The 27122-nt window shown below is 57.3% G+C and overlaps 2 protein-coding genes and 1 long non-coding RNA gene across 6 annotated transcripts; 1 reads left to right on the forward strand and 2 right to left on the reverse strand.

Moving 5' to 3' along the window:
* Window positions 1-47: 47 nt before the first annotated feature.
* Window positions 48-11734, reverse strand: NSUN5 (NOP2/Sun RNA methyltransferase 5). 4 transcript variants are annotated; one of them, XM_059414671.1, is made up of 11 exons: window positions 11577-11728; window positions 11368-11490; window positions 10770-10944; window positions 10569-10677; window positions 4675-4758; window positions 1671-1809; window positions 1469-1584; window positions 975-1153; window positions 595-805; window positions 379-519; window positions 48-302 (listed from the first exon to the last, which is right to left on the reverse strand). In XM_059414671.1, exons 1-11 carry the CDS (start codon window positions 11667-11669, stop codon window positions 164-166), a joined length of 1509 nt encoding a protein of 502 aa, XP_059270654.1. In that variant the 5' UTR covers window positions 11670-11728; the 3' UTR covers window positions 48-163. The 4 variants fall into 4 exon arrangements, with proteins under 4 accessions (XP_059270654.1, XP_059270657.1, XP_059270655.1 ...); XM_059414674.1 differs by lacking the exon at window positions 11368-11490 and having other exon boundaries at window positions 11577-11729; XM_059414672.1 differs by lacking the exon at window positions 4675-4758 and having other exon boundaries at window positions 11577-11725.
* Window positions 11735-11751: 17 nt separating this feature from the next.
* On the forward strand, window positions 11752-13122 carry LOC132026617 (uncharacterized). The gene is made up of 2 exons (XR_009406949.1): window positions 11752-11922; window positions 12830-13122. It is a non-coding gene; the product is annotated as an uncharacterized LOC132026617 (long non-coding RNA).
* Window positions 13123-16100: 2978 nt separating this feature from the next.
* TRIM50 (tripartite motif containing 50) lies at window positions 16101-26338 on the reverse strand. The gene is made up of 7 exons (XM_059414676.1): window positions 26241-26338; window positions 25232-25643; window positions 21807-21902; window positions 20009-20239; window positions 19898-19920; window positions 18538-18662; window positions 16101-17896 (listed from the first exon to the last, which is right to left on the reverse strand). The coding sequence occupies exons 2-7, from the start codon at window positions 25628-25630 to the stop codon at window positions 17307-17309; spliced, it is 1464 nt and encodes a 487-aa protein (XP_059270659.1). The 5' UTR covers window positions 25631-25643; window positions 26241-26338; the 3' UTR covers window positions 16101-17306.
* Window positions 26339-27122: the final 784 nt, after the last annotated feature.

Raw genomic sequence — 27122 nt, forward strand, 5'->3', positions numbered from 1 at the left:
GGCAGGCACGCGGCCCGGGTAGGGGCCCCAGGACAAGGAAGTCCACCATGTCCCCGCTGGAGAGCCAGGGTTACCGCTTTCCTTCCTAGAGCGGTGACCAGGCAGTAGGAAGGACGGAGCTGTCACGCAGGGCTGCGGGCTGAGCCGCGCGGAGGCCCGGGCTCTAACTGCCCCCCGGAGCAGGCTCGGCTCCGCGGACCTGCGGCGTGCCCGGAGCCGAGGCCCGGCGCCGTCTCTTCTTCCTCCGTCGGGCAGCGCCGGCCGTGAGTTCGGGTGCTGCTGCTTCAGCCTCGGGGACCGAGCTAGGAGGAGAGTCCCTGAGTCACTGGCAGCCTGGTCCTCCAGCGCCTTCCACGCAGCCACCGCCACCCCACTCACCTCGACACCTCGACCCGTTCCAGAACAGCGACAAAGAAGCCACCAGTGAGCGTGGTCTCGGGGGAGGCCCGGAGGCAATGTTCAGCCCCTGGGAAAGTGCTGAGGCCTCGGTGGGGCCAGGAGGGTAGGACGGGGGCTAGCCTGCGGGGGAGCACGGCAGGGCTGTGGGTACAGAGAGCGGCCCCCCTCCCCAGCCCGCCGGCGGCCCCCCGCTACCTGAAGGCCCCTGGGTTCTGCTGGAGGGCGTCCCACACCACGTCCTCGTTCTCCTCCTGGCACAGGGAGCACGTGGAGTAGACCAGGCGCTGCAGGGAGGGGAAGCTGAGCGCGTGGCGCAGTGCTCGCTGCTGGAAGCCGGCCAGGGCCTGCAGGCGCGCCTTGCTCGGGGTGCCTGCCCCGGGCTCCTCCAGCGGTCTGGCCGGCATGCCTAAGGACAGAGCGTCAGCTGCAGATGGCCTCGGTTCGCGCGGAAGTCCCTGCTGCACGGGTGAGAGCGCTGGCCTGGGTCACCGGACGAGGAGAGTCTGAGCTAAACCCGAGGCCAGCGCGAACCCCAGAGCCGCAGGTCGCTCACACACCCTCTGTCCCCATCTCACCTGAGCCGCTACAAGAAGGGTCCAGTAAGATGTACTGGACGTGACGGTAGCGCCGGTCGGAGGGGGAGACCGCCAGGAAGTCCTCCTCCGCCAGCTGGCAGCACGAGACTCCAGCCCGGGCCAGCAAGGTAGCCATGGACGCCAGCCGCGCGGCGTCCCGGTCAAAGGCAAAGATCTTCCTGGGGGACAGGGGACAGCTGCAGCGAATCACCAGGCCCCCAAGGGCCCACAGATGTGACATGCAAGAACACGTCCACTCGGGACACAGGACCGTGTCTGGTCAGCGGGACCCGAGCGGGGGCTTCCGATCTCCCAGCGGCGCCCCCACGGGAAGCTGGGCGTGCCCCCCCCCCCCCCCCCCCACCACTCCAGGTCCGCATGGGATTCTTCAGAGGAAGGTGCTCTCAGCCTGCACGCCCTGCTTGGAACACAGAGTTCCCGCTTCCCAAGGGTGGGCTCAGACGCCATCCCCTCTGGCTGGCCGGGGCACTCACCCCTGGTTCCTGAGCAGAGCGGCCAAGTGACTGGTCTTGTTGCCTGGGGCAGCGCAGGCGTCCAGGACGTGCGAGCCCGGGGGCGGGGCCAGCAGCATGGCCGGGAGGCAGCTGGCCTGGGGGGCGGAGCGAGGCGCTGGCGCACGGGGACCCCGCGCCGTCCGACCCACGCGTGCGCCCCCTTCCCGCCCACCTGCCCCACCTTGTCCTGCAGGATGAGGTGACCGGCCCGGTACAGGGGGTGGTCGTGCAGATCCGTCTGGGCCGGGAACACCAGCAGCTCTGGCAACAAGGGGTCCAGGAGAAAGCACTTCCCTTTGAGGGCCCGCAGGTCCTCGAGGCTGCCAGGGCACAAGAAGCAGGGAACGTTCTGAGTCCCCCCGGCCGAGCACTAGGCTGGACCTTCCACGTGTGACCTCACGCGACAGATGCCGCAGACTGCTGCGGAGAAACGCATGGCTGGTGACGGAGGCAGCAGGTAAGGGAACACGTGGGCACTCGGGTCAGCCCTGGCCCAGGGTCCCACCTCCGCCACCTTCCAGCAGGGGACACGGGGGCAGGTGCCTTCCGTCACACCCCGTCCCGCTTCTGGGAAGCGGTCACGGGGAGAACTGGGTTATTCCACGCGAGATGCGTACAGTATCCGGCACGAGTGAGGCGCTCCAGAAACGCCAGCTGGTTTTTTTGTTTTTTTTGAAAGATTTTATCTGACAAATATCACAAGCAGGCAGAAAGTCCGGCAGAGACAGAGGCAGAAGCTGGCTCTCTGCTGAGAGCCTGATGTGGGGCTCGATCCCAGGACCCCGAGACCATGACCCAAGCCAAAAGCAGTGGCTTAACCCAAGGAGCCATCCAGGCGCCCCCGAAACGCCAGCAGTTACACACCCACCGCGGGGGCAGGGGGCCGATGGGCCGGGGGCGCCGCACGCGAGGGGCGCGGGTGCGAGGCCCGCCGGCCGCCGTTGACGGAGCGCAGAGCACAGCACGCGCCCCTTGCCAAGCGGGTCACAGAGCTATCCGGGGGCAGCGCCGAGGCCAAACCCAAGCCTCCTGGTTCCCAGCCGCACCACCCTGGCCTCCCAGCAGCAGGCCACAGGCCGAGGGGACGGGGAGGGGGCAGAGGCACTTCCCAGAGCTGTCAAGCCCCCAGGAAGTGGGGGGTGCGCGGAGCTTTCTGCGGCCAAGCACAGCTGAAGTCGGGAAGAGGGGAGACGCGGTCGGGAGGTTCTCCTGCCCGTGAAAAGAGAAAACGGCGCGCAGGGTCCAGGAGGACCGAAAGGTACAGCGGGCAGGACGGGCGCGACGGGGCTCGGCGGCTGGCCTCGCGGCCATCTGTTCGCGGCCCACAGGGTGCTGGAGGCGCAAAGCACAGGGACGCGTCCACACCCGCAGACCTAACACCCGGTCCCACATCCACAAAACGAAGGACAAAGACCCTGATGGTCTCTGACGAGTCGACGTCCACTCATGACAAAACCCTGCAAAGCAGGTGTCGAGGGCACAAGCTGGGCACAGCGCAGGCCACTGGGAAAAGCCTGCAGCCACCGCACTCGGGGGTGAGCCCCTGAAAGCCCTTCCTCTGCGATCGAGAACAGGACAAGGACGTCCGCTCGTGCCCCCTTCTCTCAGCAACCCAGTCAGCGCGGCAGGCGACATGGTGACGCGGCATCCAACCAAGGAGGGCGGGGGACGCGGGAAACGCCAGCCAGAAAACTGCTAGAACTTCCGAGCGGATTCGGTAAAGCAGGACAGAAAACCCACGCACGAGAATCTGTTGTGTCTCTTACACAGACGACTCACTACCGGGCGGCCACGGAGATGACGTGGCCACCGCCGGGCACAGGGTCTGGGCACCCCAGCCCCTCCGGCACCCCGTCCCTGGGGCGTGCGTCCTGCCTGCCTTCCCCGCTCCCAGAGCCCGCCCCAGGACGCGGTCTTGAGACAGTCCCAGGGCGCAGAGACCATCCAGAAGGCGGCAGACAGAACCCGTGAAGGCCTTGTATCAACTGGGAAGATTCTGGCAGGTGGGCGTGGAGACGTCTTGCTGCCGCCCCAGACATGCCCCCCAGCTAAGTGCCCTTCTCAGGAAGCCTGTCCCCGGCCCATCCGCAGCGGCCCGCCCGTTCGGATCACTCCCAGCCACGGGGGAGCCAACGGGAGACCATGAGCACACAGCCTGCGGGGGTCCCCAACCGGCCGGCGATCTCTGTGTGGTGCAGGGGGCCCCTACGTCCGATGCTTGGGGACCCTGTGTGAGTATGGGGGGCGGGCCGAAAGCGCAGGCCGCTTTAACGGACTCACTGGAGAAACTACACGGTGGCCCTGCCGCAGAGCAAAGTGGGGGCGGGGCGAGGCTGTGCTGGCAGATGGCCACACTGCGGAGGCACCCCCCCGTCAGCGGACCCCTAACACAAGATGCAGGGGCAGCCCCGGCCAGCAGGGCAGCCCCCCAGCTCGGGAAACTCTCGCGAAGAGAGGGTCTCCTCCCTCAGCTTGCGGACGCGGCTGCCACGTGCCCGCTAAAGGCTGGGGGAGCATCCCAGTGCAGCCGGGCGGTGACAGGCCGTGGGGCAATGGCTTCTCCCTGGCTGCGCCGAAGGCGACAGAATGAGCCCCTGCCCCACACACCCTGCCCTCCAGCAGGGGCCGAGTGGCCCACTTGTAGCAAGTTCAGGGACTTACATCCTCGGGTGCTGGATTATTCCAGCCCGCGGGGGGGGCTTGGCCCAATGAGGGGGGCCTTCCTGGGCACGCGGGACCCCAGGAATCTATACAGAAGTACAACAAATTCGTAGGCCGCTGGGAGTGAGACGGGCCATCGGCACCCCGCTCTCTGGAGGCCCTGAGGGGGCCACATCCCAGCAGGAAGGAGCCAGCTCCAGGTGGCCCCCAGCACGGGGACGGGCTGCGCACAGGTGTGAGTCCACCCGGGCAACACGACGTTCGGGGTGCGGGGACCGAGGCGGAGCTCAAAAGGCCACCCCCACCGGACCGGGAAGGGTCTGGAGAAAGTAACCCGGAGGCCCGCGGACTGGACCTCCCTGCTGTGGTCCCGCAGCGCCAGCCTGTGCAAAGCCTTAAAACCTGAGCGACGATGCCCATCAAGAAAGTCCCTTGACGCTGCCAACTGGGCACCCTCCGCCTGCCTGAGGACATGGGGGTCTCCCTCCCCAGGACTAGGGAACACCCCGGGTCCGGCCGCCTACCGGCTCGACTGCGTCCGGGTGAATCCCACCTGGAGACTCCGCGGGCACACGAGACCGCCCCTCCTCCCCGAGGACCAGACGACACTGCAGGCACAGGGACAGAGGAGAAACCCTCCATGGGCGACATTGAGCGGGCACCACACGCCCTGCCCCGGCGCTTCCCACAGCCCATGAGAGCCCACAGATGCGTGTCCCAGCTCCTGGGGGTGACAGCAGAGCACCCAGAACCGAACAAGGCAGTGGCCCCCCCTGCACACGGCTGTGCCCAACGCCGCCACCGTCTCAGACACCAAGGCCACAGTCCGGGGAGGGTGCCGTGCCGTTCTCAGAACGTGCCTCCACAGTGTCCCCTTGGCCACTAAGCACAAGACCGGTTGCCTTCACATGGGAGGGGCAGCGGGGGATCTTCTGAGCACTGCCCCCAGGCTACCCCCATGGCCCAGCATAGGTCACAGGAAGGCAGCAGGGGCCCTGTCGCTGTCACCCTTCCCACACCAGGAGGACGGGCCATCGCACGCACACCCTAGTAATCGCGTGGAAGCGTGCGTGTCGCAGGCCGTCCCGCAGGCTTTGCTGCGCATCCATGAGAGAGAGGCTGGACAGTGACCCCCAGAAAATTCAAGGCCCAGACACTGCCCTGGGGGTGGGTCTCATTTCATCCGCTAAGACACACCCCGTCCCAGACGCTGTGACCGACGGGCGAGGTGCACTTCACCTAGCCCCCAAGAGCGAGGAGCAGGTGTGCGAGCCTGGAGAAAGCTCTGCAGGACTCCGCGTCCCCACCTGGCGCAGCACCTCTGTCCCTGAGTCCAGCAGGGGTCACGGAGCCGCCTGAGAAGGCAAATCACTAGGGAAAGGGACAAAGCAACGGCACAAGCCGAGCAGCTGCTGAGGCTGCGCACTGTGGCAGCGACGACTGAAAGGGAGAGCGCCCCTAGGACTCTGCTTCCCAGCTCTGGAAGGAAAAAGACACCAGGTGTCCCTGCCAGAGAGCAAGAGCTTCCAGTCGTGTGCGCCACACCCCCCAGGGACAGCCCCTGCGGAAGCAGCACCACAGCGGCCACGGCCGCAGCCAGAACGTTCTGGCCGGTGATGGCTCCCCAGCCCCAGCCCTCAGCCCCCCACGCGCACCGCGGGCGGCCCTAAGGAGACCCCCTGTGGCGCGGACGGTGGAAAACAGGAGGGGTGGATCGCGAATGAGCCCTTGCGGGGTCAGGATATATGAAAAGACAGGCAGGTTCACAAGGTTCCACGTCGGGGCTCCCACAGCAGCACGACCCCGCCCGGCGGGCCAGAAGCTGACGACAGTCTGGCTCCTGGGCCAGCCCTAACGACCTCCGGGCAGCAGTAACTCAGCACACGGATGCGGGCCCGCCGCTGCGCCCCGATGAGAGGGCACCTACCAAGGAAGCCAGAAGGCCCTGGAGGTAGAGGGACCGGTTAGCTCAGTAATGCGGCCCAGCTGTTGTGAGTCCTGCCCTAGGCAGCTGGCAAGGCCACCAGACCGGCTCCTCCCTCCCCAGCGAGCACTCGAGCCACCCTCCCTGTAGGTGGTCACCGCCTCGGCCCCACCTGAAAAGAGCCTGGGTAAGTGTACTAGACCGCGACTGGGGGTCACGCCGCAACAGTCCCGATGTGCAAGTGCACAGAAGGACACGACGCGAATGCAGGACCCATCACCCCTCTGACCCGCAAGCAGCCGGCCCGGCAGACAGGAGACAGGATGCAGAGAGCGGATGCGGTTACTCGGGTCCAAACTCCTTGGCTAGTGGGACTGAGCGCTGTCGCAGGCTCTAACACAAACGAATTGGGGCCTGCCGCTCTGCGGGCCAGACTGGGGACCCCCGCCCGGGCAACTCCATGCAGGGAAGAGCCGCCACCCTCTCCCCGAAGGCCGCATGCTGCTGCTGAGAACGCCAGGCTCCCCTGCGCTGGGAAATGCGCGCTGGGATGGCCCCGGGAACGGGCATGGGACCTCCCACCCCTGGGCCGGGAGAGCGGCCGCACCTCCTGCGGGATCCAGCGGCCCCTGCAGAAACCGCTCCACCGGGAGCGGCACGCGCGCTCCGGAAGCGGGCAGAAGGTGGGGGTCCCGGTCTGGCATGTCTGCTCCCCGCTCCTCACGCCCGGCAGTGCTGCCTCCCCCCGCCCTCCCCGCCAAAGAGAAAGGAAAGCTGCCAGCATCCTCTCCTCCAGGCTGGAGAGCAGTGGTCGTCTGTCTCCCGATGACACCGTCACTTGGCACCTCTGTTCCCTGCACGGGACGGAGAACACGAAAGCACACACGGGAGCCCCCGCTACACTCCCCCGGCGCCGCCAGGGGCCCGCCCTTCCGAACACTGAACGGTCTTCGGTAAGGAAAGCCGACCTCCCCAGCAGGATGCACTTGGACGTGATTATGGCTTCACAAGGAGGCACCTGTGTGTTCCTGACGAGTGTGCTCACGGGCCATTTATTAACTCACACAAGGACTCGAGTCCACAGCCTGAGCGATGGCGCCTCCACCTAGGGGATGTTAATAAATCAACGGTTTGGATCTGGGGGTGCTTAGCGGTGTTACCACTGATCTGGGGAATTTCGCGGGGCGGGGGGGAGTTTGTTTGTTTTAAGAATTTATTTATCTGGGGCGCCTGGGTGGCTCAGTGAGTTAAGCTGCTGCCTTCGGCTCAGGTCATGACCTCAGGGTCCTGGGATCGAGCCCCACATCGGGTGCTCTGCTTGGCAGGGCGCCTGCTTCCTCCTCTCCCTCTGCCTGCCTCTCTGCCTGCTTGTGATCTCTCTGTGTCAAATAAACAAATCTTTAAAAAACAGAAAAAGAATGCATTTATCTGAGAGCACATGTGCTAGGGGGAGGGCAGAGGCAGAGGGAGAGGGAGAAGCAGGCTCCCCACTGAGCAGGAAGCCTGATGCGGGGGAGCCCGGGGATCCTGAACGACCAGAGCTGAAGGCAGACGCTTAATGAGCCACCCAGGCGCCCCTGGGAAATTGTGGTCTTAATCTGTTTTCTCCTGCATGTGTCCCAGCAAGAACTGGACCCGCCCCTAATGCTGCGTCCGCCTCCCGTGCTAGTGAACCCCCTGCCGAGCACTCAGGACACGTGGCAGAAAACAGGGTCGTCTGGGATTTTAGAGCTGGTCACAAGGGTTAGAGTGTTGGGGAGGTCACTGAGAGCACAGGCCCGCCGGCTGACCTGCCAGCCGGACCCCGGCAAACGGAGGCGGCTCCTCACCCCTTTCCCTGACTTCGGAACGAGCACCCCACTTGCCTTCCCCACCACAGGCCGCCCCAACCACAAAGCCTTGAGACGGTGACGTGGTGCTGAGATCACAGGGACCGCGTACAGGCATAACTCACTTCACCGCATGTTGCTCTACTGACAACGCTTCGCAGGTAGTGAGGTTTTGTTGGGGGTTTGTTTTGTTTTACAGACCGAAGGCCCCATTTTCCAGCACCATCTGCTCCCTTCTTGTCTCTGGGTCGCATTCTGATAATCCTCACAATATTCCAAACTTTTTCATGAATACAGAGTTTGTTACGGTGACCTCTGATCAGTGATTATGACTCACCAAAAGTTCAGGTGATGTTTAGCATTTTTTAGTAATAAAATACATAAATGTCTTTTCAGACATAACGCTCCTGTACACTTCGTAGGCTACACTATACAATAAACCTGTCTTTCATGGCCACAGGGAAACCAACAAATTCATCCGACCTGCTTCACTGCAGCATTCTGGAACCGAACCCACACTACCCTCCAACATGGGCCTCCACGTGACTGAACCCAGTTAAGGCCTATCTAGGAACTGTTTTTAAGATTCTGGTGGGGCCGGGCCGGGGTGCAGGGATCTACTCGTCTTCTGGCTTCCCAGGGCAAGCCTTGTATGAAGCTCCCTTATTACTAAACCTGCCACATGTCCGTCGGGACCAGTCCGCCTCTTTATTCGTCCCTTCTCTGGCCCTGCCCCGCGCGGATGCGGCCTGGTTTCAGATTATACCTGGAAGGCTCCCAGGGAGTTTGCAAACCAATGTTATCAGAAAAAAGAAATTAAGAAAACAATCTCATTTACACTCGTATCCCCAAAAAACCCCCAAAAAACTAGAAATAAATTCAACCAAGGAGATCAGAGACCGGTACTCTGAAAACTGTAAGATACCAGGAAAGAAACTGAAAATGACACAAACGAGAAGCTGCTCCACACTCACGGAGTGGAAGAATGTCGTTGAAGGTCCACACTACCCGAAGCAGTCTACAGAGCCAGTGTGACCTCTAACAAACTCTAATGGCCATTTTACAGGTACAGAACAATCCTAAGATTTGTATGGAACGGAACAGCCAGACCCATCCTGAGAAAGCACAAAGCTAGAGATCTCACACTGATTTCAAAAGACATTACAAAGCTGCAGACAACACAGAATTGGTCCCGGCATAAAAACACACACGCAGATCAATGCAACAGAACAGAGGGCCCAGCAATAAGCCCATAGCTGCACGGCCGATTAGTTTGTGGCAAAGGAGCCACGAACATACAACAGGGAACAAACAGTCTCTTTTATAACGGGGTCGGGAAAATGGAGGTCACGAGCAAAAGAATGACACTGGACAAAGACGGATGGCCAACAGGTACACGAGAAGGTGTAAACATATGGGATTAAAAAATTAATCCCATGAGTCATGAGGGAAACAAGCATCAAAACCATAATGAGATGTCACCTCCCACCTGTCAGAACGGCTATTACCCAAAAAATAAGAAACAGCTGTCGGTGAGGATGTGGGAATCACCGCTGGGGGTGACGAGAACTGGCGCAGCCACTGTGGGAAACAGCACAGAGGCTCAGCACAGGATCAGAGCTGGAGCCTACCGTATGATCCAGCAATCCCATTTCTAGGTGTTTTTCCAAGGAAAAGGAAAACACTAATTCAGAAAGATACCCGGCCCGTTTGCTACAGATATATAACCGCCAAGACCTGGAAACCCTAAATGTCAACGGTTAGATGAATAAAGAAAACATGTAACTACGTGCACGTATGTGTGTGCGTGTGCACATGCGTACACACACGGGAATATTTTTCAGACAAAATATAAAATCCTGCCGACTGTGACCACATGGATGGGCCCTGAGGATCTTACGCTAAGTGAAATAAATCAAAGACAAACACTGTATATTCTCACTCGTATGTGGAATCTCTTTAAAACACGAACTCATAAATACAGAGGACGGCTTTGTGACTGCGGGGGCGGGGCTTGCAAAAGGGGTAAAGTTTGTCAAAAGCACAAATTTCCAGCTATAAGATACGTAAGTCCCAGGGCTCTAATGTACGGCACGGTGGGTGACGCTAAGAGCTACGGTACTGCGTACCTGAAAGATGCTAAGAGATCTTAAAAGTTCTCATCACAAGAGGGGGCACCTGGGTGGCTCAGTCAGTGACGTGTCTTCTGACTCTTGATGTGGGCTCAGGTCATCTCAGGGGCCTGAGACGGAGCCGAGCCCTGCTTCAGCACACCGGGTACGAAGCCTCCTCGTGCCTAGGAGTCTCGCTCTCGCTCTCGCTCTCCCTCTCCCTCCGACTCCTCTTTTTTCTCATCACAAGAGAAAAAAACTTTCTGTATTATACGTGGTGACGAATGTTAACTAGGTAGTAATTACCTTGCAGTATAAGTCAACAATGTGTGTTTAAGCACATTGTTTTGGAAGGATTCCTCTTAAGTCGTGAATTCTGAATAAACAGGATTTTAAGTTAAGGGCTGGAGAAAGCCCGGCCTCGGCAGGAGAGAGAGAGAAACTGCTGGAAAAGTAGGAGAAAGCCGGAGCGCCCTCACCACCTCCCCTCCTCTCTCTTCCCCTGGATCCCCGTTTCCCAGAGCCCCCCGCAGCCAGGCAGGTTCTCAGCTCACCTGGAAGCCCGACCCTGGTAGGAGAAACCTTGTCTCTTGAAATAATCTACTGCATCTTCAGGGCTGGTCTTGAGGGTGTTCACGCGCACGAACCGAGGCACCTGCGAGGCTAGGACGCGATGGGCGGTGAGGGGGCAGGACCAGGCCCTCTCCTCTGGGGGCCTGGGCGCTGCCCTCCTGCCCACACGCCCTCCAGCTCACCCGTGCCAGGCCTGGATCCCACTTGCAACAGGTCCTCGTTGCGGCTCACCCGGCGCTGAACCTTGAGCCGCGCCAACTCCGCCTTCAGCCTGGCCTGGTGCCGCTCCAGCAAGGGTCTCCAGCGGCCCCCGCCCCCTCTGAAGCCCTTCCCCAGCAGCAGCTCGTACACGAGCACCTGGGGGTGGGGAAGGAACGAGGGACAGGCCTCAGAGTGCGCGTCTCGGGACGTCACAGCGCTGAGCGACCACTTGCCAGGCAGCGCCGGGTCCGGGCGAGGTGCTCTGCCCAAGGCCACAGGCCAGGTGCGCGGCAGCCCGGGGAGCCCAGCCCGGTGTCTCGCTTCCCGGCCCCGAACCCTCTCCCCGGGGCTGCTCACCCGCCCCGCTCCGCATCCGACCCTCCTCCTCGTCGTCACCACCACCCTCGGGTTTGCGCCAGGGTCCCCGCCGCGGGAGGTCCAGCACGGTCACCCCGCCTCAGCGAGCGGCGGCTAGAGACGCTCGCGCGCGTCGGACAGAGGCGCCTCCTGAAGTCGCGCGGGGCACGGTCCGGCGCGGACACCGGGTCCCGCACCGCCACCCCCGCCCGGCCCCGCTACCTTGGCCAGGTGCGGCCGCAGCTTCTTCTCGGCGCGGAGGAGGCCGGCGCCGGCGATCACGGCGTCCAGCACGGCGGAGTAGCGCTGCGTCTCGCACACCAGCGCGTACAGCTGCTTGACGTTCTGCGCGCGGCCGAGGGGACACCGGCTGAGGCAGGGCCCCCCCTTCCCGCCCCCCCCGCCGGGCCCGAACCCCCGAACCCCGCTACCTGGAAGCTGCTGGCGTACACCAGCCCCTTGATGGAGCCCCGTCGGCCCTCCACGGCCGCCAGCACCGTCGCCGCCGTCGCGTACAGCGCCATGCTGCGCTCCCACGCGCCTTTACGGCCGTGTCGCGAGGCACTCTCGCCTTGGCACCGCCCCGCCCGCCTGCACTTCCGGGTCAAAGGGCGCGGACTCTCGACCCGGAAACCCCCGTGCCCTTTCAGGACTCCCGAGCCCCGCGTGAAGTGAAGCGCTGGGAGAGCGGTTTCCCGCTCCTCTTCGCACCGCTTCTGTTTCCGATCTTTTCCAGTCCGACGGGCGGCGGCGCTTCCCTGCTGTTTTGTTACAGAGGTTGATATTGTGCTTATTGATCCTTTGTGTTCTGTTACGTTAGTGTCTCTTGGCCACTCCCTCCATCTCTGTCCTCTGTTTATTAACAATACATACCTCGTCTTACGTAGATTTTTTACAGTTTGCTGTTGTTTTAAAACACTTTTTAAGCTTTTTTAAAGATTTTATTTGGCAGAGAGAGATCACAAGCAGGCAGAGAGAGGGGGAAGCAGGCTCCCCGCTGAGCAGAGAGCCCGATGCGGGGCTCGATCCCAGGACCCTGAGATCGTGACTTGAGAGGAAGGCAGAGGCTTTAACCCACTGAGCCACCCAGACGCTCCTACTGTTGTTTTTTAATGTTTATAGTTTGGGGCCGGTTTTCATATTTTTAAAAAATGTGGTTGATGTCATACTTGGAACCGCTTCTTCACACCTTTACAATATAGCAGTCACTATGGCTTCATCTTTTTCCCACACTTAAATCTTTAACCATTTAGAATTCAGTTTGGCACATGATGTGAGGAAGAGCACTTTGTTTCCAAATGGTGGGTTTTTTGTGCATTGTAATAATTCCTTTATAGTAATTTCCCCAGCGGATCTCTGGGAGGACAGGGATTTTGTAGGATTTGCTTCTGTCCCCAGCACTCATGGGATTACTGGTACACATTAATTTGATTGAATCAATCCAATACATGAGATTCTCAAGCATTCAAGTGGACAGGCCTCCGTGGACCAGAATATACCTGCCTGTGCATTCTCTGTAGCACCAACAGCACGTCAGCATTTTGCAAGGAGGTTGACTCTAGTCTACATCCAAATTGTTGTTTAAACGTTTCACCCAGTCCTGTAGCTCTAGGTGGGTTAATAGTGATCTTTGAGTGGAAACCCCACTCCCAACTGAGTAACATCTATTTTGTTTTCTTCATAGCACCTGTTCCAGCCGCAGTCATGATTTACTCTCTAGCTGGCTCCACGAGGGCAAATCCTTTTTGACCGTCACCTAGCTGCACCTCCCAAACCAGTGTTCTCACAGTAAGGACCTAGCATCTGCTGCGTGGCGGACGGAGGGAATGAGCGGTGCACAAACTGGCAGGGACAGCCAGTAGCTGTTCACGTAATCCACCCTAAAACAATCCCAATCCCCACTCCTTCAGGTGAATGGTTAACAAGTGCATCGACATTAATAAAGTCCATAGAGGATTCAGATTTTCTTGGCTTTTACCTAATGACTATTTTCTGTTCTTCAGTACCATCTAAGGCACCATGTTAAATTCAGGTGTCCTATCTCCTTGGCTGTGACGATTTCTCAGACTTTCCTGGTTTTTGATGACCTTGATGGTTTTGAGAAATCCTGGTCAGTGTTTTGTAGAATGTCTCTTCATTGGGATTTGTCTGATTTTTTTTCCCGTGACCAGACTGGCTTAATGAGTATTTGGAAGAGTACAGGTAATGTACCATCCTCATCAGATCACATCAAGGGCATATAGTATGAGCATGACCTTGACTGTTGATGCTTACCTTGATCACCTGCCTAAAGTAGTTCTTCATCTTTCTCCACTGTAAACTAGTCTTTATCCCTCTGTTCCCTCTAGGAAGGAGTCACTATGTATAGTCCGCCCTTTAAAGAGTAGGGATTAACACTCTCCCTTTCTGAGGGCAAAGTAGGTACATAAATTATTTGGCATTCTGCAGAATTCTCTCTTCTTCCAGCTTTATTTAATTAGTCACTTACCATTATGGACTCATGGATATTTACTTCATACCTTGAGTTGTAATTCAGTACAGGAATCCCCTGATTTATTTATTTTTAAGATTTTATTTATTTGACAGACAGAGATCACAGGTAGGCAGAGAGGCAGGCAGAGAGAGGAAGGGAAGCAGGCTCCCTGCTGAGCAGAGTCCGATGCAGGGCTCGATCCCAGGACCCTGAGACCATGACCTGAGCCGAAGGCAGAGGCTTTAACCCACTGAGCCACCCAGGCCCCCCTCCCCTGCTCTTTTTAAAGTATGTTTCACACCCAGCATGGAGCCCCGTGTGGGGCTGATTTCACCTCCCTGAGATCAAGGCCTGAGCTGAGATCAAGACTTTGATGCTCAACTGACTGAGCCACCCAGACGCCCCACCCCCACCTTTTGAAAATTTGCATTAACACTTCATTTTACGAAAATCCTACAGTAGTACCTGTTTTCGCTAACTGAAAGAAAGCCTAAGAGAATTCTCATTTTATTGAAAAAGGGGAAAAGTAAAAATAGTACTGTCTTGCCACAAGCCCCCGTAGACGCAGTGCGTACCCCGTGCCAGGGTAGAGGGGCTGCCCAGCCCTCTGCCCTCCACCTCTCAGCATCGGCCTCCATAGCTCTCAACTGTGCTTTACCTTGATCAACCGTGTGCGTCCACTCGTATTACGTAGCCGAAGGTAAGAGAAGCTTAAAAGCAGTTAATTTGGGGTGTCTGGGAATGTTAAATATTTCCACATAAAGTAATGGTCATCGCTGCTTCTCATTACTCCGCTTCAGCGAACAACTCAAAGTATGAAGTAAATTGCACAGAAACTCTCTACCTACTGACAGTGGGGAAACACGTACTATTTTATTCTGTCACTCAACTTTTTCCCATTTTGGCACTGGGAGTGCTTTCAGTTGGCTCCCTGTGTCCCTTTGAAAGGCCTCTCTTATTGTAGGGTTTTCACACCCTTGTTTGTGAGCGCTTCCGGGCACTGCCAGCAGCTCCCTGCTCAGCGTGTTTCCTGCCCCAATCCTAGAACCAGCCACTTACCCAAGGAGCCCTGGTTCCTCTCCATCGGTGAATGGCTCTTAGAAGCCAAGATGTGGACGCTAGGTGACCTGTGCCTTTTAATGTCTAATACGTGACCACTAAGAAAACTTCAACCTGCATACGTGGCTCCTGTGTATTTCTGCAAGACAACCGTTTTCGCCTCCTCTACCCTACAAATGCCTTCTCTTAATCCCCCCTTCTCTCAAACTACTGACTCTGTTTCCTCCCCTTCCCCATCCAGCGGCTTTAAACAAAAATCAGCAGTGACCGCCTTCCCTTCTTCCTCATGTGCTACGTAACTCCCTGCAGTCTGTCTCCCACACTAGTCCACAGACACCACTTCCTCCAAAGCCACCAAGAAGCTCCAAATACTCCTCAGGCCTCGCCTGCTGAGGCCGGGGCGTCGCGGCACTGCAGGGCACAGCTCCTCTGCTGCGGAGCTCCGGCCTCCGCCACCCCCGCCGCCGGCACACCCTCCCGGTTCTCCCATCACCTCTGCGTTCCGTTGGCAGCCCTGCTCTCAGCTGCTTCGGCTCTGCTGTCCCACCTCCGGCCTCCGTCCTGCCGGCTCTCGCGCTCCCATGATGTCAGGACTACAGAATAGGTCGTATGCTCTAGAGCAGCACCCACGGCCCTCCCCGGCCCGGCTCCGGCTGCAGCATCCCTCCCTGGACTGGACGCCCCAAAGCTCTTCTCCTCTGCTCGATGTCCGCTTCTCTCAGCTCACATGCCAGTCCTCAGAACGAAGGGACTGCTCTCTCGTCTGCCTTCTCCATACTGAATGGACCTCTTGGTTCCAAGCACAAGCACGGACCTCTGGGCAGCGAAACGCATGGCGGGAGTTACTGAGTGAGCGCACAGGTACACCACGGTGTCTGCTGGCATCCGGCAGGGGCAGAGGAGAGCGCACAATGTGGTTGAGGTGAACTTAGGGAGTCTTTACAGAGGGATGGTCGGAGTTCAAGGAAACTAGAGGTGACGCTGTACTCAGGGCCGTGGACAGACAGCACTGCTCACTGCCAGGCCTGCAGGAACAGGAAGAGCGACAGAGGAAGGAGCCACCTGCCAAGGACCCTTAGGTGAGGAAAGCTGCCAGCCCACAGCCCAGCAGGCAGGAAACCTGAAAAACAAGCACTTGAACTCCCTTTCCTGCCCTTGGATCTCCTGCCAGTCCCTCCCCTCCCCTGAACCCAGCAGGAAGCCAGAGGGTTTCCCATGGCTTTGGGGCCAGTCTCCCAGGACCCAGAACTGGGTGGAGAAGGGAGCACGGAGGGAGAGTGGATATAGAGGGCCGTGACCTTCAGCCAGGTCATGGAACTGAAGAGCTGCGCAGCCGAAAACCAGGTCCGCAAAGGTGTCAACCACCACCACCCAAGGTGTCGAACAGCAACCACCAAGACCAAGGCCCAACAGATTCAGCCAGTAAAGATACAAGCACCTTTTAATTCAGACAGCTTCTTACTTCCATAGGCAGATTTGCCAAATGTGCCAGCTCCACGTAGTCCCTGGTGCCCACAACAGGAGGACTACGACAGGGCGTGGGGACTTCCCACGGCTGAGAAGCCTGTTCCAGACGCAGTTACGCGGTTTTACGATCGATCTACAGCTCTACTCGGAGAGAGGCGGCACAGGAAGTTTCACACTTATCAGAGCCTGGGAGGCGACCGCTCCTGATGGCCCCCGGTTGGATGAAGTACGTGCCTCCCATCCTCCAGGTTCCCAGAGGGTCGCTCAGGCTGCAGGTCGGGCCTCTGCCTGTGTGGCCCAGGGGAGTAAGCGCCAGGGCCCTAGGACAGAGCGGTTCCCCAGGGAAGTCGCCCAGGCAGCTCCACAGAGCTCAGTGGCACAAGACTGAGGAACTCCTCTAAAGCACCAGGTCTCAGATGACTCAGCCCAGCGGAGTTGGAGGACTCTTCCAACTTCCAGATTCTTGGGCGAGAACTCAGCTGTCCCAGCTTTGGTCTGGAGTGGACACCATCAGCTGCGGCCATGAACAGATGGGGGCTCTGGGCCGACTCCCATGTGCCCAGCAGCTTTCGGGGATAGGCCACACCCCCCCGGGACCCTACTTGCTTCTGCCCTGAAGTGTTATTTCCCTCTCAACTAATGGAGAGGGGAGAGGGAGATGTGCAGTCACGGGGGGACTGATGCGACCAACCACAGACCAGCCGGCCCAGGGTAGAGGGGACTTCTGGCTGACCACAGGCTGGAGCTGCTTTTAAAGACCTGAGCATAAGCCAGTATGTACGCAGAGCACTTAGTATTTGCAAAGATTTGCAAAGAGAAAGATAAGGTCACGATATCCGTAAGTTCATGATGACAAAGAGAAATGAGATGTGGGAAGATTTCCACCTTCTGTTGAACGAGTACTGGGTAGAAGGCATGGTTCGGAGGGATGGAGAGAAGCCGATCTTAACCCACAGACACCACGGCCTGGTTCTGTTGGTTAGTAAGCAGGTGAATAATCTGGCAAAAAGGTTAATAAATATGCCTCTGGCTGACAGGGAAGGAATGGGGGTCCTTTTCTTCTTATCATGAGATGTTTCTAGGAACAACAGGCAGGAAGACTTTTCCAAACAGTAAAGAATGTCATCACGGCTGGCTGAACCCAGCAGACCCAGCAGCAGCTCTACAGCTTGGTGGGCTGCAGGGGGCTGAGGTGGGCAGGGCCGCTGGGCGGGGACAGCACCATTGGGAGGGTGTTGCTGCCCCTTTCGTGCCAGCACGTGTCCAGGATGGGGTAGAGCTTGCCCTGGAAGTCAGCCTGGAACGTGTAGAGCAGCCGCAGGTCGTCGGGGCGGTCAGCATCGAAGAACGTGAGCTCTCCGCGTTCGTAGTGCAAGTAGACGCCGATGCGGTGCGGGTGGCCGGCCACAGGCAGGGGCACCCGGGGGCAGCTGAAGGCCTCATACACGCGGCCCTCCTTCAGGCCGATGAGCCACACGCCGTTCTCCGGGGACTTGCTCAGCTTGCCCTTGCGACTGGCCGTGCCCTTGATGACCCCCAGGCGCCAGTCGCTCTTGTTGCCCACCACGACCTCCCAGTAGTGGCGGCCCCAGGAGAAGCCCCGGCTGGCCAGGACGCACGTACTGTAGTCAAAGCGCTCCGGCTGGCTGGCCCGCCGCTGGGCCAGGAGGCCGCACTGCACCACCGTGTTGCCCTTGGAGAGTTCCAGGAGGGGGTGGGCGGTGGCAGGGTCTAGCTTGAGGGACTCCGGGGCTGAGAAAGATCAAAGAAGCGTTCTCAAGCTACACAGAAGGCAGCATATGCCGCCACAAAGAAGTCTGACTGGAGGCCCCGAGCTCCGCAGGGGAGGAACCGCAACGGCCCCTCCCTGTGTCTGAGCGCACTTCGAGGAAGGCTCCAGGCACAGAACACGCAACCCTAAGCATGTCTGCTGAGCACAAGAACAATTCCGGAAGGGTGGAAGGAAGGGACTGCCGTGAAGGAGGCGCTCTGGCTGAGGAAAAGGGCTGCACCAGGGGCGCCTGAGTGGCTCAGCCCATGAAGTGTCCCACTCCTGATTTCAGCTCAGCTCATGGTCTCAGGGTCTGAGATCAAGCCCTGTGTCCGGCTCCACGCTCAGCAGGGCGTCCGTCTGCTTGGGATTCTCTCTTTCTCCCTCTACCCCTCCCCCAACTTGAGGGCTTGCCCTTTAATAAAATCTTTATTTATTTTTTTTTTTTTATAATTACACAACTTGTCTTTAGCCAGTAAGAGCTGGAGCTGAGCTTGAACCCAGCATTTCTGGTGGAACCCCAAAGCCAAGCTCTCACCACTAACCCATGCAAATACCCTTCCCGGCTTCCGCGCGCCCCCTGCGGGGCAGTCCTCAGCAGAGAGAAGGGACGGAGCCTCACCTGGCAGAACCTTTCGGAAGAGCCTCTTCCACACGGTCAGCTTGATGTCAGCCTGGTGGAGGCCTGGCTTAAAGGAGATGGGGCTGAAGGTGCCCTCCAGAGGCCGGGCCTGCTGGAGCTCTGCGCTGAGGGGGACAGTTCACCATGATGGAGGAGCTGCACGCCAACCCCACCCCTTCACCCTTACCCAAGTCCAACAACGCAGCTCAGCAGACTGTGCACTCGAGATGCCGGTCACTTCCTCCTCTCCCCCCACCCTGAGCGCCTGCTCCCTTCCTGGAAGGGGAAACACCACATCAGGGCAAGCGGGCCCAAGACCAGGAGTGTCACCTGGGGGCTCGCTAGAAATGCAAACTTCTCAGGTCGCATCCCAGAGCTGCTGAATCAGAAAGCGACGCCTGGAGCCCCATGATCGGATGTAATGAGCCCTCCAGGTGGTCGTGATGCACAGTAACGTTTGAGGACTACTGCCCTACCTTCCCTAAACTGGGCAACCCTAACCCTGGTCCCTAGCCACAGCTGGAGTGCACACCTGCTCCCAATCAGCTTCACTGTCCAATGTTCCTAACCCACCTGTCCTTAAGACTGAAGGACATTTGAAGAACCACGGAGACAGCACCTGGGTGGCTCAGTGGGTTAAGGCCTCTGCCTTAAGCTCAGGTCATGATCCCAAAGTCCTGGGATCGAACCCCATGTCAGGCTCTCTGCTTGGCAGGGAGCCTGCTTCCTCCTCTCTCTCTCTGCCTGCCTCTCTGCCTACTTGTGATCTCTGTCAAATGAATAAATAAAATCTTTAAAAAAAAAAAAGATAGAAAAACCACAGACACTCTCACAATCAGGGCCCGAAGAAGGCCAAGAACTGCGTGGTTATGCATTTCCTGGGACTAGAACATGGGTTCAACCCCTTCCCAGGAGCCATGGTTCAGGATTCGCGGCCCCTCCTTCCGGCTCTGACGTCTCCCATTCGTTGCCCGTTCTGCCCTGCGGCACACATTTTATCCCAACCCCACACCCTACTTCACCTTTTCCCATGACCCCTCCCCACTCTGCTTGCCTGGTCAGCACCTGTCCTCTGCCCCAAGCCTGTCCACCTGTGTGTCAGCTCTGCCAATTCCCCCCACCTGCAACCCCGGTCACCTTGTCCTGTTATTTCTGTAGCTTGTGTGGACTTCTCTGGTTTTAGGTACCCACAGTGATGTAACCACAGTTCGTCATCTGCCGCCCATCGGTCTTTGAGAGCCTTAAAGGCAGGGTTCCCTGCGCTCAGAACAGAGCCATATGCAGGCAGTTGCTGCCAAGGCACCAGTACGTGGAGAGGAGCCACCAGATCCAAGCCTAGAGCTCCCTCCGAGGTTATTACCTGGAGGCCAAGGAGTGATACTTCTGGAAGACAAGACAGAAGGGTTAGGGCATGGGGGAAGCTCTTGGAACTGCAGGCCTCGGCATGGGAGACACTCCCTTGTCCACTCACCCGGATGAACTCGTGGTGACTCTCGTTACTGAACTGCTCCAGGACGCGCTCGGCCTGGACCAGCCGCTTCTGAGTGCCCTGGGCCTGCTCTAGCTGCATGTCCAGGGAGGCCACGAGGCCGCGGGTATGACCTTCCAACCCCTCCAGGCAGCGGGCCTTCTCCTCATCCACCAGGTGGTGCAGCTCCTGGAACTCGCGACGAATCACCCAGCTGAAGATGTCCGATTCATTCTGCGACAAAGAGGAGCTGGTCAAAGCTGGAGCCTCCGCCAGAACTGCCGGCTATGGCTGGCATCGGCGTCCCTAGGCCAGGGCAGCTGAGGCCTTCCTGGGCCTCCAGCTGCAGCTGCTTCTCGGAGTGGAGCCGCAGGGCTCACTCCTGCCCTGCGTTCGCACTGTGCCTGGGCCTCCCATGTGTGGCCGGGGGAGGGCAACAGAGGTGGGGAGGGGGGGAGGACTGGCGTGGGCTCCCCTTTCAAACATACTGGCTCTGCTCACATCTACCCTAACTACTGCACGTGCAAAGCAGTTCAGCTTCAGTACAGGATCCACAACTGAGAAAAGTCCGCGAGGCTCTGGGACAGCAGACTTTAGACAGCCGGATTCCGTGTGAGACCCTGAGTCCAGCCTCCACTGGGCCACCTCTGAGGTGGGGTGGTTAACCAAGAAGACTCAGGGGACACTGGCCTTCTGCTCCTGTTTCACAACTGCCAGAAGAGCTGGGGCTCCACACGCCCCTGGACTGTGTGGATGGAACTTTCTGGAATGTGTCCTGCATAGCTGGCCACCACCCGCCAATCTGCGCTTACGCCCAGGCGGGAAGAAGAATGTTGTTTGTGAGACTCGTGCTGCACAAGTGACCTTGGGAACCTGATTAGTGGACATTAGCTGGCTGTCGGGTCAGAAGTGGCCCTTCTGGTCTGGACACAAGAGCTGTAAATCCTGCCTACGTCCCCTCCGGGCTGGCGCCCTGGACGGAATCTGGGAGAAGCGGCAAGCGCACCCAGCGGGCAGAGACATGTGCACACAGGAATGCAGCTCGCTCCAAACCGCACGTTGGTGAACAAACGTTTAACTTCAGTTGCCCTATAAATACAGCCCTTACGGGTATGGTCAGTTGGAAATCTCACCTGCCTGCGGGTAGGATGCTCGGCCCAGGCTGCTCTATCAGGACTCCAGCCTGGCTATCTCCATGGGGCCTCCCCAGCAAATGAGGCTGGATGATTTAAGCGCCCAGTGTAACGCTGTCTGATTCTCCTTTACGATGACTATGCCCTCATCAATGCGCAATTTCCCTTTTCTTTCTGTTTCTACTAGATTTTTATACTCCCAGTAAAGTGCCTTTTCTCTTTCAAAACTGAGAGCATAGCGCTGTGAATCTTCTTCAGAACACTTCCCAGCCCCAGTGTGCCTGTCACCCGGGAAAAGCAGAAAACCACCAAGCCATTCCACACCTCTGCTCCGAGGTACTGGGCAGGCACCACACACACCATCAAGGTCAGACAGACACTGAGGGCACGAGAGTCATGCCCACACTTCGAGCTGTTTACCTCTAGGACGTAGGTTCTTGTTATCTCATTCCCAAGGACACGAGGGACACGGCCAACTTGGACAGAGTCCTAACAACTGAGCTCATTCCCCCGAGGGCACTTGCCCTTTTCCCCACTCTGCCCTGGAAGGCTCTGAACCCCGGCTTTGCAGGAAAGCATGGACTTCTGGGAAGATCGAAGAGAACTGAGCTCCGCAGGAGAGGGAAGGCGGCCAGCCCCCGGGGAAGGGTGCAGGGAAAGGCACTCACGACAATGCGGGTCCGGTTGTTGCCCAGCTTGGCAATATGCTCGTCCACCTTCTTCTGCTCCTGCTTCAGGTCGGAGATGAGAGCCGCCAGCTCCTCCTGCAGGCGACACACCGTGGCCTGGTGAGCGACGCCCCCCTTCAGCTTCTCAGCTCTTTGGGGCGAGCCCCGGCTTCACCCTTCCAGGGAGCATCCCAGTGGCTGTAGGCACTCCCAGTGGAACCAGGGAAAGAGCTACCCGAGCACTCTTGACTCCAAAACAAGTTAGGATTATTCAAGAATGTTCTACACTGAGGGCAGGGATTACCCAGACAGAAAAGGATCTCCAGATCATCCCTCCTCGGGACACGGCGATGGCTGCTCAACACCGTCCACCTAGAAGGCACCACACAGCATCCAAAAGGGGCGATGACCCGCCTGAAGCCGATGCTCCCTGAATGCTATGCTGGCCACCAACCCAACTCCTGGTCCCCCGGAGATCAACAGTCAATAGGCATGTGATCAAGATAACACCAAAAGTTGGCCCCAAGGGAGGCAAGTCATGCATATGGTTGCCCAGCTTGTACATGGGGATTCCCCACGCCCTATAATGACCTGAACTCTTCCTTGGAAGACTTGGGCCCTGCCTGGATTTGGGGCCTCCCCCGGCTGAAGTAAACTCACTTCTCCTGGGCTTCCCTGGCGTCAAATCTAAGAGTCTTAAGGGTTCGACCAGGACCACCCAGACCCCCATTCAGCTGCACTACTTAAAGGGAACCCTGCTGGTCTGTGCCCATGGAACGTACACCGTCTCTGGCTTAGATAGTTCCAAGCAGAAATCAGCGGCAAGAGGGGCACCTGGCTGGCTGAGTTGGAAGAACATGTGACTCTTGATCTCTTGGTTGTGAGTCCAGGGCCCACACTGGGTGCAGACATTATTTAAAAATAAATAGAAAGAAAGAAAGAGAGAGGGGGGAGGGAGAGAGGGAGGAAGCGGGAGGGAGGGATGGACGGACAAACCAGCTACAAAATCCTTTCAGGAAAAGACCTGAATAAAGAATAAAGCCAGGGGACACCTGAGAGGCTCAGTGGGTTGAGTCTCTGCCTTCGGCTCAGGTCATGATCTCAGGGTCCTGGGATCAAGCCCCACATCGGGCTCCCTGCTCAGTGAGGAGCCTGCTTTCCCCTCTCCCTCTGCCGCTCCCCCTGCTTGTGGGCTCCTGCTCTCTGTCAAATAAATAAATAAATAAAATCTTTAAAAAAGAAGAAGAAGAACGCCAGTGTAGGGTAAATGGACCCAGGGTCTTGCTCTGGATAATGAGGCATCAGATCTCACAGCAGCCCGGGGACAGAATTCCAGTGGTAATTCTCCTGAGGCACAGAGAGATGAGATTAGTTCTTTTTGTCTTTGCCCATCAAACTGGGTCACCGGGAGAAGAAACAGAATCATACAAATAAACCACCTCAAGATCTCAGTCAACAGGAGGAAAACAGGAACGTAGGAAAGGAATCCAGTACGGAACACAATTTTGTTGCATCACAAGATCACAAACACCCACATCTAAAACCAGGACCCAAGCAGTCCCAGGCTCCAGGCCAGAAATGATGAAGCTCCTGTGTGTTTCCCTCCTCCCAGGGCTAGTAAGACACGGGCTCGGGGTCACTGCACTGCATGTTGGCTTCCACCTCTCACACTCCTCTAAAACTACTCTTGCCAAGATAAGCAATCATTCCTGCTAAATCTAACAGACTCTTTCCAGTCCTCAGCAGGCATTTCACACAAGTGATCTTGTTCTCATTAAATGCTCTGTTCTGATTTCCAGGAAGCTAGAGTCAGCCATGTTCCTACTCTCTGTTGATTCTTTCTGCCCCTTTTGGGGTGCTCTCCTTACCTGAATCTTTTTTTTTTTTAAGATTTTATTTATTTATTTGATAGATCACAAGTAGGCAGAGAGGCAGGCAGAGAGAAAGGAGGAAGCAGGCTCCCCGTGGAGCTCCCCAGGCTGTGAGCTCCCCCAGGGTGGGCCAAACCTCTTGCCCACCATCATACCACGGGCTCTAGCACAACACTGAGCACACGTTAGATGCCACGTAAACCTCTATGGGCAACAGGGGCTGCTGGATGGCTGCGCTGGCCCTGTGCGTGTTTCATACTTGTCTTCCAGGACTGGAGAAGCAATCAAAGGCTCCCCCGGGCGCTCAGCCAGGAACCCCTGGAACTCTGCCTTCAGATCTCCAGGCTCTTTCGTTCTTCTGCCCCATCGCCTGTATGCTGTCATTCCCGACCTTTACTCTCCCGCCCTCCCACCGCGCAGATGCCCTCCAGCAGCTCACTTCCAAGACTCCTTCCTGCCCTCCTTTGATCTGCTGGCAACGGAAAGAAAACTAGCCACAGTTTGAGTCCACACTCTGCCACTGACAAGCTGTAGGACCTTACCTTCTCCGAGCCGCTTTCCTCATCTGTAACATACAATGATACCTCCACCCCCTTCATAAATCTTAAATCAACGTATTTACCTAAGACGGTATCATCATCATCATTCATCTTAAATGATGACCTGCTAGATCTGAGGCGAAAGTCCACAAGGACAGGAATCCACTCTATCTTCAAATATGCTTTAAGATTTTGCTACCTGCTAGGCATGGTGCTAGACATGAAAATACCTGAGGAGGGGCGCCTGAGTGGCTCAGTCAGTTAGGCAGCTGCCTTCCGCTCAGATCATGACCCCAGGGTCCTGGGTTCAAGCCCCATACTGGGCTCCCTGCTCGGCAGGAAGCCTGCTTCTCCCTCTCCCACTCCTCCTGCTTGTGCTTCCCCTCTTGCTGTGTCTCTGTCAAATAAATAAATAAAATCTTTTTTAAAAAAAGAAAAAAGGGGCGCCTGAGTGGCTCAGTGGGTTAAAGCCTCTGCCTTCAGCTCCACCATGGTCCCAGGGTCCTGGGATCAAGCCCCGCATCAGGCTCTCCGCTCAGTGGGGAGCCTCATTCCTCCTCTCTCTCTCTCTGCCTGCCTCTCTGCCTACTTGGGATCTCTGTCAAATAAATTTTTTAAAATCTTAAAAAAAAAAAAAAGGAAGAAAGAAAAAGAAAAAACCTGAGGAAACAAAACAAAGCACTTGTCCTCATGTGTCTTCTGGGGAGCACTCAAAATATGCATGAGATCTACCAGGAAAAACTGAGCAAGGGAAGGGGCTAGCACTTGACAGGGGACTCTCATGCAGGCCAGGAGTCCCCAGCACCTGGAGGCTGGAGCAGCTGCTCTGAACACGATGGAGGATGGATGCTCTATGAGTTCTGCTCCAGCAGAAGGCTGGAGGGAACTGGCATCTTGGCCCGGGACCTTTCTGTGCCAGGCAATGGTTCCAGAGAGGGCAGCAGCTGGACTCAGTGTGTCCCTGGACCGCCAGCACCTGCCGCCCTCCCCCGCTCCCAGCAGCCTCACCACCCACCTTCATGCGGCTGTAGACTGTGGAGACAGGTGTGACACGGTGATGCTGGTGGGAGCCCAGCAGGCCACAGAGGCCACAGATGAGCTCCTGGTCCCTCTCACAGAAGAGGCTGAGCGGGTTCCGGTGGTGTTCACAGACCCTGGGCTCTGGGTCCCCAGGGAACTGTAAGGCTTCAATCACCCGAGCCAGGGACACGTTGGGCGGGGGGCTGCTGCTATCCACCTCCTGTCGGCACACCGGGCAGCGGAGCTCTGAGTCCAGGTGGCGGGACAGGGACACCAGGCAGTCCTTGCAGTAGGAGTGGCCACACTGCAGCATCATGGGCTCCTTGAAGACCTCCAGGCAGATGGGGCACTGAAGGCGGTCCTCCAGCTCGGGCACACTCACCTGTCCCGCCATCCACCGTGCCCGGCTAGAAGAGAGGGCAGCTTTCTCAGCCTGCTCCCTCCACCCCCTGGGGCCCCATCTCCGGGCAAGTTCCACTGGAAATTCGACTGCCACAGGCGCTCCAGTCCTGGATTCCAAACCCCTATGACTGGGTCTGTTTTCTGTCTCTAAAGCAAAGAGCTTAATTAGGGGAAACTCACTTGGAAATACAGGATTCTACATTTTTCACCCAGATTTGGAAGTAAACACAAAAAGGGCTGTCTTCAAGGTCATCTGGAGTGACACCAACAACATGCCCTCCAGCTACACAGACCCAGAAATGGACAGCAAAAACAAGCCAAGCTCCTTCCCACATTCTAGATCAGTTCTCAAACTGGAGAGCAGCTGTTGGAAGCGCAGTTAAGAGAGACTCCTGAGTCGCCCCTTCACATACTTCCAGTGAGCCCCCGAAATCTGCATTTATAGCAAACACGCCCCAGGTCATTCTAAAGCAGGGACTGCGGTCTTAGTCACGCTGTTCTGGAGAACCCGAGACCCCGCGAAAGCTGACTGGCACTGAGGGTAGAGAAGCGTTAAGGCAGAAGCCGGCGGCAGACCTAGGGAGACCCCCACAAGGCACTACCTGCTTCTCGGAATCCGTGGAGAAGTCCCCCAGATCTGCCCGGTTTGTTTCTTCTGGTGCGGATGGGGCAGAGGCACTAAAGAGTTATAGGAACTGGAGCTGAACACCTGCTCCACCCTGAGTCTCTGCTCCTTTCCTCCCCTTCTTTCCCAGCAACACCCCTGCGTCCTCAAGGTCACTCAGAATCAGGTGGACGCCGGACCACATCACGGGACTTGGGAAGCAGCCTCCTTTTGGCCAGCAACACTGATAATTCCAACATGTAGGTGCTCACCTTGGCCACGGTTTGAGGAAGGGGGGAGACTGAGTGGGCCCCCAGCCATACCTTACAGACCCCAAACAGGAGTGGACCCATGCTTTGGCACGATTCTTTCTGAATCTGTTTTTGAGGGTATTTTTATATACTTTTTGAGACGGAAGCTCTATAAAGGGCGTAAATCTTAACCACATGCTTAATGTACACATTACAATGTATACTCACCCTCAACATCAACATACAAATGCTTCCAGCACCCACAAGGCACTTTATGTGCTCCCCAGTCAGAACCCAGGATAGCTACTAACCTGATTCTTATCCTCACAGATTAGCATAGCCTGGTTGTGAATTTCAAATAAACAGAATTACCCAGTATGTGTTTCCTTTACTCAATTCCTTGCTCAATATTACTGAATTACCAACTTTTTGTATAAAATCTTTCAAAGATTTAGAAATTTGATGACATTTCTTTAAAAAAAAATCAGTAAATATTATAGCCTTAACATACTATGCAAAGCGTGGGACTGTGGTAAAAATTACTGATTGGGGAAAAAGGTGGGAATGAGTCTCTCAGAGCATTAAGAAACAAGAGCTCTGGGATGCCTCGGTGGTTCACTTAATTAAAG

Source organism: Mustela nigripes, chromosome 11, assembly GCF_022355385.1.
Source record: "Mustela nigripes isolate SB6536 chromosome 11, MUSNIG.SB6536, whole genome shotgun sequence".
Lineage (NCBI taxonomy): Eukaryota > Metazoa > Chordata > Mammalia > Carnivora > Mustelidae > Mustela > Mustela nigripes.

What these genes read in the sequence shown, in the direction of transcription:
- TRIM50 (XM_059414676.1), bottom strand. Translation starts at nt 25,630, where the DNA reads ATGGCGGGACAGGTGAGTGTGCCCGAGCTGGAGGACCGCCTTCAGTGC. An exon ending in GTCACCACGAGTTCATCCGG is followed by an intron (nt 19,921 to 20,008) that starts GTGAGTGGACAA and finishes CTTGTCTTCCAG; the next exon opens with AAGTATCACTCCTTGGCCTC. An exon ending in TATCACTCCTTGGCCTCCAG is followed by an intron (nt 18,663 to 19,897) that starts GTAATAACCTCG and finishes TGTCCCCCTCAG; the next exon opens with CGCAGAGCTCCAGCAGGCCC.
- NSUN5 (XM_059414671.1), bottom strand. Translation starts at nt 11,669, where the DNA reads ATGGCGCTGTACGCGACGGCGGCGACGGTGCTGGCGGCCGTGGAGGGC. An exon ending in CAGAACCCAGGGGCCTTCAG is followed by an intron (nt 520 to 594) that starts GTAGCGGGGGGC and finishes GCTCCCCCGCAG; the next exon opens with GCTAGCCCCCGTCCTACCCT. An exon ending in GAACGGGTCGAGGTGTCGAG is followed by an intron (nt 303 to 378) that starts GTGAGTGGGGTG and finishes CTCTCCTCCTAG; the next exon opens with CTCGGTCCCCGAGGCTGAAG.